This window comes from Ursus arctos, unplaced genomic scaffold (assembly GCF_023065955.2).
Source record: "Ursus arctos isolate Adak ecotype North America unplaced genomic scaffold, UrsArc2.0 scaffold_15, whole genome shotgun sequence".
In the NCBI taxonomy this organism is placed as follows: domain Eukaryota; kingdom Metazoa; phylum Chordata; class Mammalia; order Carnivora; family Ursidae; genus Ursus; species Ursus arctos.
Window position 1 is genome coordinate 18,894,865 of NW_026622819.1, and position 17,282 is coordinate 18,912,146.

General features: G+C 33.7%; 1 protein-coding gene across 3 annotated transcripts in view; it reads right to left on the reverse strand.

Moving 5' to 3' along the window:
- Positions 1-701: 701 nt before the first annotated feature.
- The window catches only part of LOC113260846 (cadherin-10), a 110,801-nt gene continuing 94,220 nt past the window's right edge, over positions 702-17,282 (reverse strand). For 2 of the 3 annotated variants that reach the window (XM_026506728.4, XM_057312396.1), the window contains 4 exons: positions 14,968-15,089; positions 9,834-9,942; positions 3,842-4,093; positions 702-1,192 (listed from right to left, as the gene is read on the reverse strand). In XM_026506728.4, coding sequence (XP_026362513.1) covers positions 702-1,192; positions 3,842-4,093; positions 9,834-9,942; positions 14,968-15,089 — 974 coding nt within the window. The remainder of the gene's footprint in view (positions 1,193-3,841; positions 4,094-9,833; positions 9,943-14,967; positions 15,090-17,282) is intronic. The other variant, XM_026506729.4, reaches the window with a different exon arrangement.

Sequence of the window (17,282 nt, forward strand, 5' to 3'; positions counted from 1 at the left end):
TAATTTGGCTAGAGGTCTCAATAGTAATTATAATGATTTTGTGCCCTTCTCTGCATTCAATGTCATTTTGTACCAAGATAGTGAATCCATGGAGAAACTTTTTCTTCCTAGTGAAAAAATGAAGCTGGAGACAAGGTAGTTGTAAAAACTTGTTTATTTTTTTTAAAAATAAATACAAAAATATAAATATAAAACATTAGCAGATAGAATTTGATGAAATGAAATTGCACAAACGTTTGTATACCAGGTTGCAAATCACACCTACTAACACCACATGTACGTTTTTTTTTTTCTTTTTAACTTAATGTACAGAACAGGATATACCTTAAATTTTTTCTTCACCTTTTTAAAAGCTTCATTTGCAAGGGCAGGACGTGTATCTAACAGAAGCGGCTTGTTTGTGAGGTTGCTTAAGGGAGAACTATCCTGTTCATGTTTCTGAAATTATCTTTTATTTCTAAGATGGACAACACTGAATTTCCATAGCTTTGGCTCTTGGAAGTGATTAAATAAAATTTCATATATATTCCATGAGACATCCTACAGGAGAAAATTAATGTAATTAATGGACAAATTAAAAAGGAAATGGGAAAAAATTGTGCTGAGTGGCAGGAAAATTCTCCTGAATATCAAATATTGTGAAGTGGAGACGGTGTCCGTCAAGTTACTTCCTCTTGTTTGAATAGAATATATATCCTAGGTTAAGAGTCTTTGTCACTTTCCCCGCCACCGTACATTTCCGCCAGCTTATTAAACCGAGGGCCCCATTCTCGGAGGTAATCGTAGTTTTGGTCTCCGTCAGTCGTTCCTGATTCTAAGGAGCTCAGAGATTCTGCAATGGAATCATTTCCTTCGTACGCATAGGTTGCAAGGGAGTCGTACGGAGGTGCGGTGGGGTCGAGATCATGCTCTTTTAGCCTTTCATTAATGAAATCCCGGACATCCGTGTTATCTGGCGCAGTGGGAGTCCTCCGAGGTATAAATAAAGTTTCCGGAATAATATCTCGCCGGAGCTTCTTCTCCTCAATCGCTGCGGGATTCCTCAGGGTGCCGATATCAAAGGCCTGGGTGTCCTCCTCTCCACCACCTTCGTCGTTATAGCTCACAATGTTGTCTCTGATGTCTTCTTTAGACAAGATCAGAGGCTCCTTTTTTCGCTGTCTTTTCAGGGCTGCAAACAGTACTACTATAACTTCAAAAAAGAAAAGAAGATTCATTAGCGGTCTGTCTGAAACACTATATAAATAACGAGCGGAAGTACTGTGGAGGAATTTCAGTTATTTAGGTTTTCCGGCACAGGCTAGGATTCCAGATTAATTTTGTACTTCCATCAGTTTGTGGGGGAGGGGGAGAGGAGAGAGGCCGTTGAGGATTTAACCAGGATGGGTGGGGTATACAAGCAGTGTTTCTAATGTATTTTTGAAGCTATCTAGGATATTTCTCAAATACAGTGAGATATTTTGTCTATTTTTCTAAGAACTGTTTAAAGTTAGTTCCTGATTGTACAGAAATTATTTATACTTTGCATTGAATAGTGACATAAGGTGTTACATAAAAAAATAGACACAAATTGAATTTAGCTTCAAATAAAACAATTAAGGAGGACAAAAATATGCCCATATTTTGCACATCCTTATATAGTATTAAAAAGGCAGGATTCTTCACAAAATACAGTGTTGGTTTTGGTTAAATAACTTTGCTGATGGATTTACATAGATTTTTTTCTTACGTTGTTAAAAGAAGAGAAGGGGGAATGACCTCCTGATTAGACACTATTGGTTTAGTTAATCTTTGAGGTATTACATGGAAATATATATCATACATGAGACCAAAGAGAAAGTTATCAGATCACATGACAGCCAAGAGTGAATTTCAATTTTTACGTTGAATTACCTATAGAAAGCCTGTAGGAACCTTAGCTAGATAGATCTCAAACAACTGGAGATCTACTACAAATAGCAATGTATATCTTTCAGAAAGGACATTTCCCTACTTCCCTGAGAAGGTATCAATAATAATATGATAATGATTTTACTAAACATGATGGTAATAGCATAAAAGATAGGAGAATGTTAAATTCTCTCTAGCTGTTTTAGTTTTCCACCCTCATTCACTATCCCCAAACATTTTGGACATGATCCTTGAAAACGGTGATCTGGGGAAACAGATCTGAATTCAATTAAATAAGGAAAGAGAGGGAAAATATTTTACCAGGTATATGTATGATAAAATATCTATATTTATTTAGCTTCATTAGAAGAAACATTTGAAAGATAATGGGGTTTATTATCATTATGAACTGAATGTGTCCTCTCAAAATTCACGTTGAAGCCTAAATCCCCAAAGTGATAGTATTTGGAAGTGAGGTCTTTAGGAGGTAATTAAGTCATAGGGTGGCGTCCTCATGAATTGGATTAGTGCTTTTATGAAAAGAAACAAGAGAAGTGATTACTGTCTGCCATGTCGGGAAACAGCATGGACAGCTGCCTTGAAACTAGAAAGTACGCCCTCACCAAATTTGGAATCTGACAGTGCCTTGATTTTGGACTTCCCAGCCTCCTAAACTATAAGAAATACATTTCTGTGGTTTAAGCCATCCGGTCTATCTTATAGCAGATAGAATTAAGAGAATTACGTTAGTATGGGAAGGACTTAAATTTTGTTTTCTCTTTTATTAACATAGGACAGTCAGACTACCTGCCTTCAAGCTTGTGTGAAAGGGCAAACAAGGGACTTTTTAATGCAACAAAAAATAAAGTTTTAATCCATTGGTAAGTATTCTTGAGCTTTAAATTGGTTAAAAAAATAAATAGGCCACCACTAAGAGAGAAAAAAAATGTTTATTGTTCAAGTCTTTGAGAAAAATAGGACATTCTATTTTGCTTAAATTCATATATTCATGCACACATATAAACTTGTGAGGTAAAGATTTTAAACCTTAGATTGTTTATTGTCAGCCAAATGATCTTACCCAGTAAAAAATGTTCTAATAATGAGGGTAATGAAACTTACTAAGATTAGCTACAAAATCCAAGTTCATTTTACTGCATCTTAAAATGTCAGATACAATGTTTTTTGATTCGGGTCAAAGGAATATGCACAATAGTTTTAAGATAATGCAGCTGGAGAGTAAACTTAATCTGATTTTTCATTCAAAAGCAGTTAAAAAGCAATTTGCTCTAGGTTATAAAATCAAGTATTATTGTTGCAGGGAAAAGTGAACCAGGTAGAGGGCTATTTTAACATGATTTCAGTGGAAAGGCTCCATCCAGCCATCATACGAATAAAAAACTGGAAATAAACTTGAGATTTCCTGAAAAACTAGCTATAACGGACAGCAAAGCACCTTGCCTTGGTTGAGGCACTCAGAAATTGTGTAACCTTGAAAAATATTTTGAATATCTCTTTCAGTCTTATGATTTAAGAAAGAAAGGTAATAACTATCTGATCGGATAAAATATTCTAATATAAACAACATCCGTTCATTAGGTCTATCTTAGATGTTGGAGTTAATGGGGGAGGAGTTATTTTAATAACAGAATTTCTTATCTACAAATACACTAATGTAAACAGTTCAGGACATAATCACATTTTCCTTCTTCTTCTTCTTCTTCTTTTTTTTTAAAGGTCTTATTTATTTGTCAGAGAGAGAACCAGAGAACCAGAGCACAAGCAGAAGGAGCAGCAGGCAACGGAAGAGGCCAGCTGCCCCACCAAGCACAGAGCCCAATGCAGGACTCGATCCCAGGACCCTGGGATCATTACCTGAGGCCAAGGCAGACACTTAACTGACTGAGCCACCAGGCGTCCTTGTAATCACATTTTCTTTGAGGTTTCTTACCCAGCAGAATAATGATGCAGAGGAGAATGGCCACGAGGGCGCCCGTGCTGAGGCCGGCAGGGAGCAGCAAGGCTTCCGCACTGCAGGACTGCATGTTGCCTTGGCTGTCACAGGCGCACACCCTGATGGTCAGCGTGCCCGTGCTGCTCTGAATCGGGTAATCGTTGTCTGATATCACCACAGGCAAAAGATAGGTACTTATTTCATGTCTATTGAATCCATTTTTTCTGGTTAAAATTCTGGCAGTATTATCTAGAATAGATTTTAAAATATTACAGATGGCTCGGGACCATAAATTTCTCTCATCCTGATCACCATGCTTTGACATACAAGTAAAGAGATGTTTATGTAAAATGTAAAATGAATATCAGTTTTCCTGTAACATGCATACAATGTAGCATTTTAAAATACAGATAAGATAAATTAGATAATTTGAGGAGTCTCAGACTATGATTGCTTATTTATTAGACTTCCAGTTTTGCAGATAATGCTTTTAAGATGGTGAATTTTTATAAGTGAACATTTTATCAAGACTGCAAGGATAATGGGATATTGTTTTTCAGAGTTTTCAGAAAACATAAATAAGCATATCAAGAAAAAATCATAGTAAATGTTTTTTATTTATATATGCATGTATGTTTATACATACACACGCACATACACACAGAAAACACACATTGATCCAATACTCATGAAGAAAAATATGAATTAGTAAATTTTACAAATAGTTGCACTTTTAAAATGTAAAATTAATCATGCACTCAAAACCCTTTAAGAGTCACAATATATGAACAATGGTGAACAAGTTCTTTCTTTTTTACTTTCTTTCTTTTCAATATTTTATTTATTTATTTATTCATTTTTTTCAGAGAGAGAGAGAGAAAGAGAGAGAGAGAATGAACAGGGAGAGGGGCACAGGAAGAGGGGGAGAGAATCCCAAGCAGACTCCACGCTGAGCACAGAGCCCAATGCAGGGCTCACTGCCACGACCCTGAGATCAGGACCTGAGCCTAAATCAGGAGTGGGATGCTCAACCAACGGAGCCACCCAGGAGCCCCAGCAAGTTATTTAATGTTTCTGAACTTTGATGATGAGCTTTGATTTCTACCCATTAAAATGAAGACAATCTATAACTCAAAGTGTTGGTGGATGACCACTGATAGGGAGTACCTAATAAATGCACAGGCAGATGTAAGGCTTTAATAAACCCAAACATCCTACGAACTAGTATATAGCTACAGATATTTTCTTTATCTGATAACACCCAGTATCCTTAAATGGAGGTTGTGCTTTTAATGAAAAATATTTCACCTAACACTCTATAATCAATATTTTTTAAAAAATCAATATGTCCTTGGATGATAATTTCCTATTCTGTTTGTCCAATGCACTTAGTCTTCTTTAGCCAATCCCATAAGCCTGTTCAAAATGCTAGCATAGGGAAGGGAGTGAGCCAGCGAACTGATAAATCAAATACAACGGGGAAAAAAAAGGTGAAAATTTCTTGTAGGTATAGTGGTTGAACATAAAGCAGTCATTTCCTAAATTATTAATAAGAAGTTATTTCTACTACATCAGTTAACTATAAAAGCTAGGAAAGAAGATTAGCAAAACAGAAGATGTACATAAGCAAATTTAAAAAATAAATTTAATCCCAATAATTTTGCAAAGTTGACTTATCTTCCAAAAAGTATTAGGATATAATTCTTCCATTCTCAAACCTACACTACAATAAATATTTATATGCATATGGGTATATATTTTTTCCTATTTTCTTTTTTAAAGTTTTTATTTAGGTTTTAGTTAGTTAACATACAGTGTAATATTAATTTCAGGTGTAGAATTTAGGAATTCATCACTTCCATACAAGAGCTGGTGCTTATCATAAGTGCACTCCTTAATCCCCATTACCTATTTCACCTGTCTGTCGGCCACCTCCCCTCTGATAACCATCAGTTTGTTCTCTATAGTTAAGAGTATTTCTTGGTTTGACTCTTTTTCTCTTTTTCCCTTTACTCCTTTGTTTTGTTTCTTGAATTCCACATATGAACGAAATCATATGGTATTTGCCTTTCTCTGACTGACTTATTTAGCTTAGCATTATACTCTGGAGCTCCACCCATGTCATTGCAAATAGCCAAGATTTCATTCTTTTTTTGTGGCTGAGTAATATTCCATTTCATATACATAACACTTCTTCTTTACCCATTCATCAGTTGATGGGCATTAGGGCTGTTTCCATAATTTGGCTATTGTACATAATGCTGCTGCAAACACTAGGGTGCACCCCTTTGAATTAGTATTTTTGTATTCTTTCAGTAAATTCCTAGTAGTGCAGTTGCTATATCATAGGATACTTCTATTTTTAACTTTTTAAGAAACCTCCATACTGTTTTCCAGAGTGGCTGCATCAACTTCCATTCCCACCAATAGTGCAAGAGGGTTCGCCTGTCTCCACATCCTCGGTCAACACTCATTCATGATAAAAACCCTCAGTGAAGTAAGCTTAGAGGGATATACCTCAACACCGTAAAGGCCATATACAAAAAACCCACAACTAATATCATCCTTAATGGGGAAAAACAGAAAGCTTTTCTTCTACGGTCAAGAACAAGACAGGTATGTACCCTTTCACCATTGTTATTTAATATAGTACCAGAGGTCCTAGCCTTAACAATAGGACAACTAAAAGAAATAAAAAAACACCCAAATTGGCAAGGAAGAAGTAAAATTTTCACTATTTGCAGATGACATAATAGTCTATATGGATAACCAGAAAGGCTCCACCAAAAAAACCACTAGAACTGATCATGGAATTCAGTAAAGTTGCAGGATACAAAATCAATGCACAGAATCTTTTGCATTTCTATATACCAATAATGAAAAAGAAATTAAAGAATCAATCCTCAAAAACCATAAGATACTTGAGAATAAGCCTAACCAAAGAGGTGAAAGACCTGTACTATGAAAAGTATAAAACACTGATGAAAGAAATTGAAGATGACACAAAGAAATGGAAAGACACTCCATGCTCCTGGACTGGAAGAGCAAATATTGTTAAAATGTCTATAGTACCCAAAACAATCTGCACATTTAATACAATCCCTATCAAAATACCACCAGCATTTTCCCACAACTAGAACAAAACTCTTGAAATTTGTGTGGGACCACAAAAGACCCCAAATAGCTAAAGCAACCTTGAAAAAGCAAAGCTGAATGCATCAAAATTCTGGACTAAATTACAAAGCTATAATGATCAAAACAGTATGGCACAAAAACAGACACATAGATCAATATAACAGAACAGAACAGAAAATCCAGAAATGAACCCACAACTATATGCTCAACTAATGTTCAACAAAGCAGTAAAGAATATCCAGTGGGAAAAAGACAGTCTCTTCAACAAACAGTGTTGGAAAAACTGGACAGCAACATGCAAAAGAATGAAACTGGACCACTTTTTTTTTTTTTTTTACGTCAAGCACGCCAAAAAAATTCAAAAAGGACTAAAGACCTAAATGACCTAAATGTTAGTTAGACCTGAAACCATAGAAATCCTTGAGGAGAATACAGGCAGTAACCTCTTTGACTCTGGCCAAAGCAACTTCTTTCTAGATATGTCTCCTGAAGCAAGGGAAACAAAAGCAAAGATAAACTATTGGGACTTCATCAAAATGAAAAGAAACAGTGAAAAGAAACAGTCAACAAAACTAAAAGGGTATCTAAGGAATGGGAAGAGATATTTGCAAATGACATATATGATAAAGGGTTAGTATCTAAAATATATAAAGAATTTATAAAACTCGACACCCAAGAAACAACCCCTCAAAACAAAAACAAAAAACTCTAATAATCCAATTCAAAAGTGGGCAGAAGATATGAATAGACATTTTTCCAAAGAAAACATACAGATGGGCAACAGACACATGAAAAGATGCTCAATATCACTGATCATCAGGAAAATACAATCACAACTATTATGGGATATCACCTCACACCTGTCAGAATGACTAAAATCAACAACACAAGAAACAACAGATGTTGGCATATGGGTATATTTAGAATCTTCTTGCCTTATTCTTTTTAAACTTTTCAAAAGGTTCTAAATCTAATCTTGCCTATAATGCTTTCAAAATATTGAAGAATAAAATGAAGTTTTACCTAAATTAATCATCCTAATCAAATCATTTTATTAAATATTCAGAAAGTCATCATACAGTTATGCTTTTGACCTATAAGTTAGTGAAAAGCATGGGAATCTTAAGAATCAAAAGCTCGAAGTGTGGTATCACAGAAGCAGGAAATTAATTTTTTTTAAAAATGATACCATAAAATTGAAGTTTTCTAAGATGAACACATAGATAAATACAAGGGCATTTTCTCAAAAGCAGTAAGATGATATCTACGTCATTGGCATTTCTTTCAAAAGGCACCCAATAACAAAATAGTGAGTTTATGCACTCTGGAACGGTGAGCTTTGGAATAGTGAGTTCATTCCATCCGACTTTAGTGGTATTCTATATAGTGACATGTTCAAATGTATATTCATAAGGCTTCAACTCTTGCCATGAGTAACTCATATAAGATCAGGAACTCTCCTGAATATAGGAAGATGGTACTACTTATCAACAATTACTTAAGATTAGCCTTGAGATGCTTACCTAGTAACTGTGAAATGCTGTGATAAGATAACACTATTTCGAGTCTCTATTACTTTTTTAAAATTGAGAGGTGGTTTGTTGGGATTCATGGCTCAGTTTAACAAAAACATAAAACAAATTAAAATGCACTTAGAAAGAGGTATAATATTGTCAAATCAGTACTAGGGATGTCTATTCTAAGTTCTATATTTAGGATGCCAGATTCAGCAAGTAAAATGATGGGTGTTTTGCTGATATGCAGATGAAACTAGACATCTTGTATCTTATCTGCCAACTCTATGAGAATTTTTTGCATCGCAATTATTTTAGACGTTCAGAGGGATGGAAAAGAGACATTCCAGAAACTACGATTTAGTAAACAGATGTTACCAGTGGTTGCCCTCTTTTCAACTGATTTGTGCAGTTTCTGCCATATCAAATACCTCAAACAATGATTGGGTTAATGTAAAACTATCCATTATCTTAAACTTTTTTCTGATATTCTGAAAGCCGCCGAGAGTTGATATAGCAATCTGGCTCTGACGGTGGATATACATTGTTATGAAGGTATTATAAATACGCCAATGTAGTTATTAAATTTATTTTAAGAATAACTGTATCTACACTCTAAGACAAGTATGTCTTTTTAAAGAAAGATCAATGGATATAATTAGTTTAACATAAATTTATTAAAGGGAAATAAGCTCTAACTATACACTTTTATTTAGACAAGAATAATTAACATATATTTTTCAAAGAATAAAGCTGTTCAGCTTTTTAAAAATAGTAAGCATTTTCATATTTTTTTCCTCTAAAATATATTTTTGTCTTCTTTGGGAATGCAAGAAATATCATTTCAGTATTTTTTATCACAGGGATATTATAAAATGTACATATTGCACGGAAGAATAGTGTATCTTGCCCTTGCTTCTGCTTTTGCACTTAAACCCCTCAGAGACTAATACGGAAACTTCTTCTTCTCACGCGTATTCCATGCCTTTTTGGCTGTGGTGAATCTGTTGATGCTAAATCTCATTGAAATTGTCACAAGGGTCTCACTGACTCGTTCATTTCTCTACCCTGTGTGTCTGATTATTTCCAGACTTTCTAATGTTTTTAAGATTCAATCTTTTCATTAGTACTCATATTGAAACTTCTTTCACATCTTTATTATTTTGAAATTTAAGAAAATGAACACTGTCAAGCAAGAAATTAATATCTCATTAAATATCTGATGAAAACAACATTTTGTAACACAGATCAATAAATTAATACATACAGCAATTGTTACGTTGGAGAAAAGCTCTTGTTAATGTCACCTGAAGTCATAATGACAACGTTCTAAAATTTACCTTCGTTATCCTGTACTGTGAAGTTTGGATTGACAGCAGCTAAACTGAAGAAAAATTTCTGTCCACCTAAAGGGTCATCTTTGTCTACTGCACTTATAGTCTGTATTAGCTGCAGAAGAGAAAAAAACGCATAGTTATCAAACTTCTATGGGTATAATCTGCTTTACAATATGTAATTTTTTAACATTCAGTTTTGTCTAAATTTAAAGGCAGTTGATTTTTTTCCTTGTGCATGTCTTTAGTTTATTCCATTTTTTACTATTACTTTGACTTTAACAAAGTATCTCTCTCCCTCCCTCTCTGCTTCTGTTTCTGTTTCTTTCTTTCCCTCCTTCTCAATTTCTCTTAAATACTATCCATTTCTTCAAAATAATAAATGACAATATTATATTCTTTACAGTGTTATTAATTTAGATATAGCATTTGATGTGAGTACGTTATTTCATATATATTTAAACATTGATCTGGAAAAGTTTATCTAATGGAGGAAAAATTTAGAAAACTAGTGTGATTATGGCTTTTCTCCTTATCAAAAGTGAAAACCATTCAGAGAATCTATAGATTTTATAGATAATATTATGCAAAACTTTTTAAAGGAAAGACTTAAAGATAATGATCTACTCTAATAATAGTGGTTCACTTTATTTGCATCGTCAATAAAATTACGTTTTTTTAATTCAATATATGTATACCATGGGAAATGGTTATTTTATAAAGACCATCTCTGATTTATTTTAGGGTAAAAGACAATATAAGAAGCTATCTGGTAACAAAGCAGAAGATGTAACACCTTTTACTATATATTCAGATCACTTCTTTGAACATATATAATTAATATACAAATATATATGTAACATATGGCTAGGTCTTTTTTTTTCATATATATCCAATTTGTTCTTAACTTATATGTATAACAACATTTCATATAATTTTTTGAATATCTTAATTTTGGAAGAGAGCTTCAGAAGTTGTTAAATTTGTATGCTGATGCCTATATAAATGGTCAAATTTATGCTTAACTGAAAGGAATATGCTTTACTGCATTGATGTATTTAACAGGGTGTCAATATTTGGTGAAAATATTTCTTACTGATGTTTTTGTTGATGTAAAAAGAGATTTCAAGTTTAAAATATTATATAATTATTTAAAAAATTAAGGAATTATTTTAACTCTTCCATATTCAATTAGTTTTCTTTTAAATTACCTTATAAAAATAAAAAAGTGATAAATTTTTGCTACTCCCTATTTAATTATAACCCTAACACTTATTTCAAAATAATTCAAGAAATATAATTGGATCAAACAAAGATTAATGTTTATCATCCAGGAATAAGCAGCCCAAAAAGTCATTTAAACTTTGAATAATTTTAAAATATATTTTAAAATGTAACATAACTATTTAATGAAATTTTAGTGGTAATTTAAGATTAAATAGAAAGTAAGGATTTATTGTTAATGGCTTGCCCATCCAATACAAAACCAAAAATGGTACATATGTGAAGGAGTTAAAAAGAAGAACGTATAATAAGTGGTATCAATTCAGTTACAAAATCATTTCTTGACTGACTTATTTGTTGAACAGCCCAAAAGATTTTATTTTTAAATAGTGATTTATAAGAATAAGTTAAAGGTGAAAAAATTACATAAAACAACACCAAGAAAGATAGTAGAACTTAATAAAATGTCTATGTTTATATATATGTATATATTATTAAAATTAATATGTTAAGCACAAATATAGATACAAAATGATAGAAATTTAAAAGTAGAGCTAACAGTCTTTTAAAATAAAAAATACAATGTTTCATAATAAATATGCATTTTCAACTGTGATTACAAATTACAATTTCAGTTTATTTTTAGAAATCAAAATAATACGTTTCAGAGAACAAAATGGCCATATCTTTACATATATCTATAAGAAGGTACAATGGCTTACACAAAAATTCTTAATTAAAATGTTATTTGAATAAAAGATGATAGCATTCTTGGTTTCAAAATTAGTGATTCACTGATATATTTTCTTTATATGTTATAAAGGAAATAACCTCTGCATTGTTCAAGGGTCAACTATATTTTGTTTTGGTGTGTGTTTATTTGTTTTGGTATATGTACCATATACATATGGATATGTACATATACCTATGGATATGTGCCATATACACATAAGTATGTGTCAGAATAGAAATCAGAAGTTGACAACATGGAGATAAAACTACTTCCCCAGTCTCTCTATATAAGCACTTGCTATTTTATTCCTACTGGAGACAAGTTCATTTTGACTCATTTCCAATAAAATAGGTTGCCACAATTATGGGGAAAAAAACACTGGTGATGTCCAGTATTCAATTTGAGCATATGAAGAATAGACCCAGATAAGTCATTTGTATTTTATCTTCTTAGCTGTTACATAATCGGTTTGTATTTTTATTAGACTATTCTAAAATAATCTCAAATCAACTTGAGGGCTTTTTCAGTGATCATACCATAACGGAGTGTGGGATGACAAATGGATTTTAAGATATTTAAGCAGGAAAACTGGTCACTAAGTTTTAATGTTTTAGCTTTTGCAGTGGGAAGAGTAGTAGTTAGGGAAGGAACTAAACACTGTTCTGTGGAAATATGTAATGGGATATTTGGGGTCTGACAAAGGCCTAGAGCTTAGATACTATCTGAGGGTAAATACAAGCAGCAGTCCTCCCTGGGGAGACTCTCTGGGAAATCTCTGAGACTGAAATACTATTTCCTTTCCATAAAGATGAAAACTTATTAAAATATACTTTATTGACTGAAGGAGAGGGATGCATGAGGGAAAATGAAAGAAAAAGAAACAGCCAGTCTTCTCTCCTCTCCTTTCCCAAGAGACTTTTTCTGAGGTGGAAAAAATGGGGAGTCAAGTAGCCTAGATCAGGACTAGGGGACTGAGTCCCCCCTAGAGGGGACTTTAATTTACATCAATTTTAAGTTGCATCTTTTCCAAGGGGGAAAGTCTTCTACTGCTAGAGAAGGGACTAGGCAGAAAAGGAAGAGGGAATGGCAACTAACTTTATCTGTCTTCTCATTTTGTTCACACAGCAAAGAGATGGAATCATTTCCTCTGTCATTTTTCGAAGTGTTACTTTGTTTTTTTTAATTATTTAATTTTTTTATTGCATTCAGTGCCACTTTAAAACAGTACTTAATTCAGAGGAGAGCTGGGTGGATTGAAATACTCTATAAATAACGAAAGTACACCCGGAAGTCCTAACAAGCTCCTACTTCCCTAGCAGGAGGGAAGACAGAGTTAACAAATAAATGTCAAGGAAGGTTCAGTGAAGGACTTTTCCAAATAACCAGCTTGGTTTTGCCTGCTAGGCTGTTGTAACCTAGAATTCCATCACTGAGTACATGACGGTTTAGTTTAAACAACCATTCATCAGCCAAGAGACCAAAATGACATTTAACAAACTGATCTTATTAAAAATAACTACTATGGGGGCGCCTGGATGGCACAGCGGTTAAGCGTCTGCCTTCGGCTCAGGGCATGATCCTGGCGTTATGGGATCGAGCCCCACATCAGGCTCCTCCGCTATGAGCCTGCTTCTTCCTCTCCTACTCCCCCTGCTTGTGTTCCCTCTCTCGCTGGCTGTCTCTATCTCTGTCAAATAAATAAATAAAATCTTTAAAAAAAAAAAACTACTATGGGAAGCTATTGCACATTCAGCCGATGAGACAAAAATTACTAATCCTGTTATTCCTATCAAGTTTGTCCAAACAGGCTACTTTTTAAATTAAAATGGCCTTTGATTTTATTGTTTTCCTGCAACATGCCAATTGGTTTTTAAAGTCCAAAAAATATAAAGTTACTGAACCAGATTTAGTTTTTTTTTTCTTAAGAGGCATAAGGGGGGAAAAAAACCCCACAATCCCTTATTTTGTATATTTTGAATACATTTGGAAATCAGTATTTAAAATGACTCAAATGCTCTGAAAAGGTATCTCTTGAAAATCAAATAGAATAACCATAGAGGAAGCAATGCACGCGGCAGTTGTAAAGTGGGTAATTTATCTCTTAGAGAAAAGGCTTCAACTTATATCATGCTGAGCCTGCCAAGCAGAGGACTATTTAGAGCAGTATTTTCAGGGCAAACACTGTTTCATTACGAAGTAGGTCGGAAGTAGCTTTGTCATTTAAATATTCCAAATTAAACATTCCCATAACATTTTCAAATAAAAAAAATGAACCCAATTGCAGCAATTTCACCATTTCAAACAATAGACAGGCTATTGAATTCCTGTTAGAATCTTCAGAAGGAAGAATTTGTGTTATCCCACAACGTAATTTGCATAAAAATGTAACAATGACATTGATGTTTATAAAGAGCATCAAATGATGTCAAAACACAATGCAGTTTTGTGATGGCTCCTCTTTCTTTAATAAAACACATTTGATTCCCAATTATTATTTATCACATGCAGCTTCCTTCTGTGAAGATAGCACTCAAACCAATTAAGAGCACTTCTTTCAGCCATATACACTGGAGCTTTTCAAACAACAAAATGAGTCCACTGAGGAAAAGACTTAAAGAGTTATAAACAAAGCTGACGTAGGAAGAATGTTTTAAAGGACGAAAACTAAGTCATTAAGCACTCTAAGTGTTGCTATAATGATGAAATACAAGTATAAATTTAAGGAGTGAATCCTGCGGCCCTGTTTTGAAATCATTTGCATACATTGGAATATTGATGCAAAGTTTCGCTGATCCCACGTATCTGTCTCTGTGTTTCTCCTAACTTCCATCACCATCTCTTCTAGCAGTTATCAATATTTCCCTAGAGAAACAGCAGAGGGTTTTCCCCCCCGGTTTTGTTTGTGAGAATTTAAAAAGTGATAGCTGTTTCTTCCTACACCTTAATTGTTGTGGCAACAATAAAATCTTATATTTTCATTAGAACTTCACAAAAGAAATGTGAAACATGTTAGAGTGTCATTTAGAACCCCCAAAATACCAGCCTTTTTTTTTTTAAAAAAAAAATTTGTGTTCCTGGGACTTATATGAGCATTTTTACCTCATTCTTCTTAAGATTGGGAAAAGAAAACATTTAACAAGCCATTAAAATCTTCCGAAGCTTTGAAGTCTCATGAGTGCTCACCTGCCCTGGTCTGGCATTTTCACATACAAAAGTGTCATAGAACACAGCAAATTGTGGGGCATTGTCGTTAACATCCAAAATTCTCACAAAAACAGCCACGCGCGTCATCTCTTTGGGATTGTCTGGAAAAGGGAAAGGACAAATTTGTTTAGGAAGATACATTTGTGCACCAGATTTAATTTATATAAGCATATTGTGGATATTAAGTGCTCACATAAAAATAAGCATCGTGTTCATTCTGCCAACATAATGAGCAAATACAATAAAGAAAATACTACAGAGTCTAATTAAGTCGTCATAAATTCAGTTATTATTGGCCTCAAGAGAACTACTATTATTTTGCAAAATCTTTTTAAAAGCACAATCCAGTGTAATTGCGTTCATGTTGTATTTGTGTCCATACTGTCCAAATATGTAAAATAAGAACAAATATTTATTAAATCTTTGTCATGCAGTATTATATTAAGCTTTACTGACTTTGGATGAAGAAATAATTTTCAACAAACTATTAACTTGCCCATGGTCATTAGCTCCTAAGTAGTAGTTGTTATATTACAACTTACCATCCTGACTACTTTAATCACAAAAATGTATTCCAATAGCTACTCCAAACTCCTCTTTTGGAAATTTTAATATATAGCTACTAATTTTACAAGCTGGATGGAAATTTACAGGAAAATTTAAGCACCTGAATGTTTCATTAATTGTTATTGGTACCATTTCAACAATCCAGGCTCCATTTTGTATAACAAAATTAGCTCAGTAGTAACATATAGTATAATAATCATGATTTTTTTTTTTGCTGCAGATAGTAAAATCAAGGGCATCAAAGTTTTCACATAAAAATATGCATTCAAAATTGTCTTGATTTGCAAATGGAATTTTAAAATATGAATGTCTATTTAGCTTAGCCTGGGGTAACACCCTTGTATTAGTCATAATTGCATTATCTCCACAAACGGGCTTTTCTAGGCACTAGTATTGGTATCTGAGAGTGTTTTGAGATCTTAAATTCAGTTATATTTATCAGCCTTTAGGTTATCAAAATCTTAGTCTTTGGATGTAGTTCAACTTCTGTGTGGACTTCAGCAGTCAAACTGAAGATGAATAGAAAAAGAGAAAGAGGTAATTAGCTAAAAACAAAGCAAAACAAAACAAAACAAATAACAGATGAGGTGAGGGACAATAGCAATCTTATTAAATGGCTTCTACTAACGTGGGTTATGGATAGTACTGTTTACCTTTGTGAAATGTATCTGACTTTCTAATTCTATCTATATAATTTTCAAATACAAGGGTAAAAAATAATGTCATGTACAGATAGGGAAGATATTACTATGCAAAATAATATATTTCTCCTCTTTTTTTCTCCATGTAATTATAATGTTACTAAAATAATGAAATCAGCACTTTTAAAAATAATGTGGAAGAACTGATTACTCAGCAGGGCATTTACAAGGTTGAGGCATATGAAGGAAGGCAGACAGAATTCTAAATCCACATGAAGCGTATTTATCTGCCTGCCTTTTTAAGAAACTTTGAAAGGCATCCTCTCTTTAACACTTCTTTCCAGTCTTACTCAGTCTTTTTCACCCACGTGCATTCCATTCTCAGGTTCTGATTTCCCATTTGTTAATGTACGCTGCCTATTGTTCACTTCTTAGTATTTCAGGAGGTTGTAGAGTCCAGACCCTGGAGCAGAACAGAGCTGCTTGGATTCCCAGATTTGCCACACATTCACTGTGTGCCTTCAGCCAGTTTACTCCCTCTCTCTCATGCCTCAATTTACCCAATAGAAATCAAAATAGAACTTCTAATCTACGGAGTTATTTGAAAAATTAAGTCAGTTAATGCATGACAACTATCAAAAGCTATTATCGAAGTATTAGTTTGTTGGTAAGCACTCAATAGTTGTCAACTATTAAGATCATTTTTATTATCACCTTGATACCTTTTTCATTTTCCTACATTACTTGAGAGCTTATGCTATGTTACTGCACGCAAAGCACGCACACAATAAAAAATATGTTAGCTAGTTTCCCTACAGTTCATACAGGTCTGAGAGGACTGCATTTGGGGAGCAGTGGAGAAAGGACAAATAAAAGAAAAAAAAATTCTATCCCACTCTTTTCCTACCTCCCCTAGTCCTAAACCATTTGCAAATGGCCAGAGTTCACCTACAAAGGGTTCACCTACAAATCAATCCATCTACTTCGAGCTACGCGGTACTATGGGTATGAGTGGGAAAGTATGATTTTTCCACATTTTCTAGCATGTGCTTTTTCATCTACTTATATATTTAGTGGACATAAGCA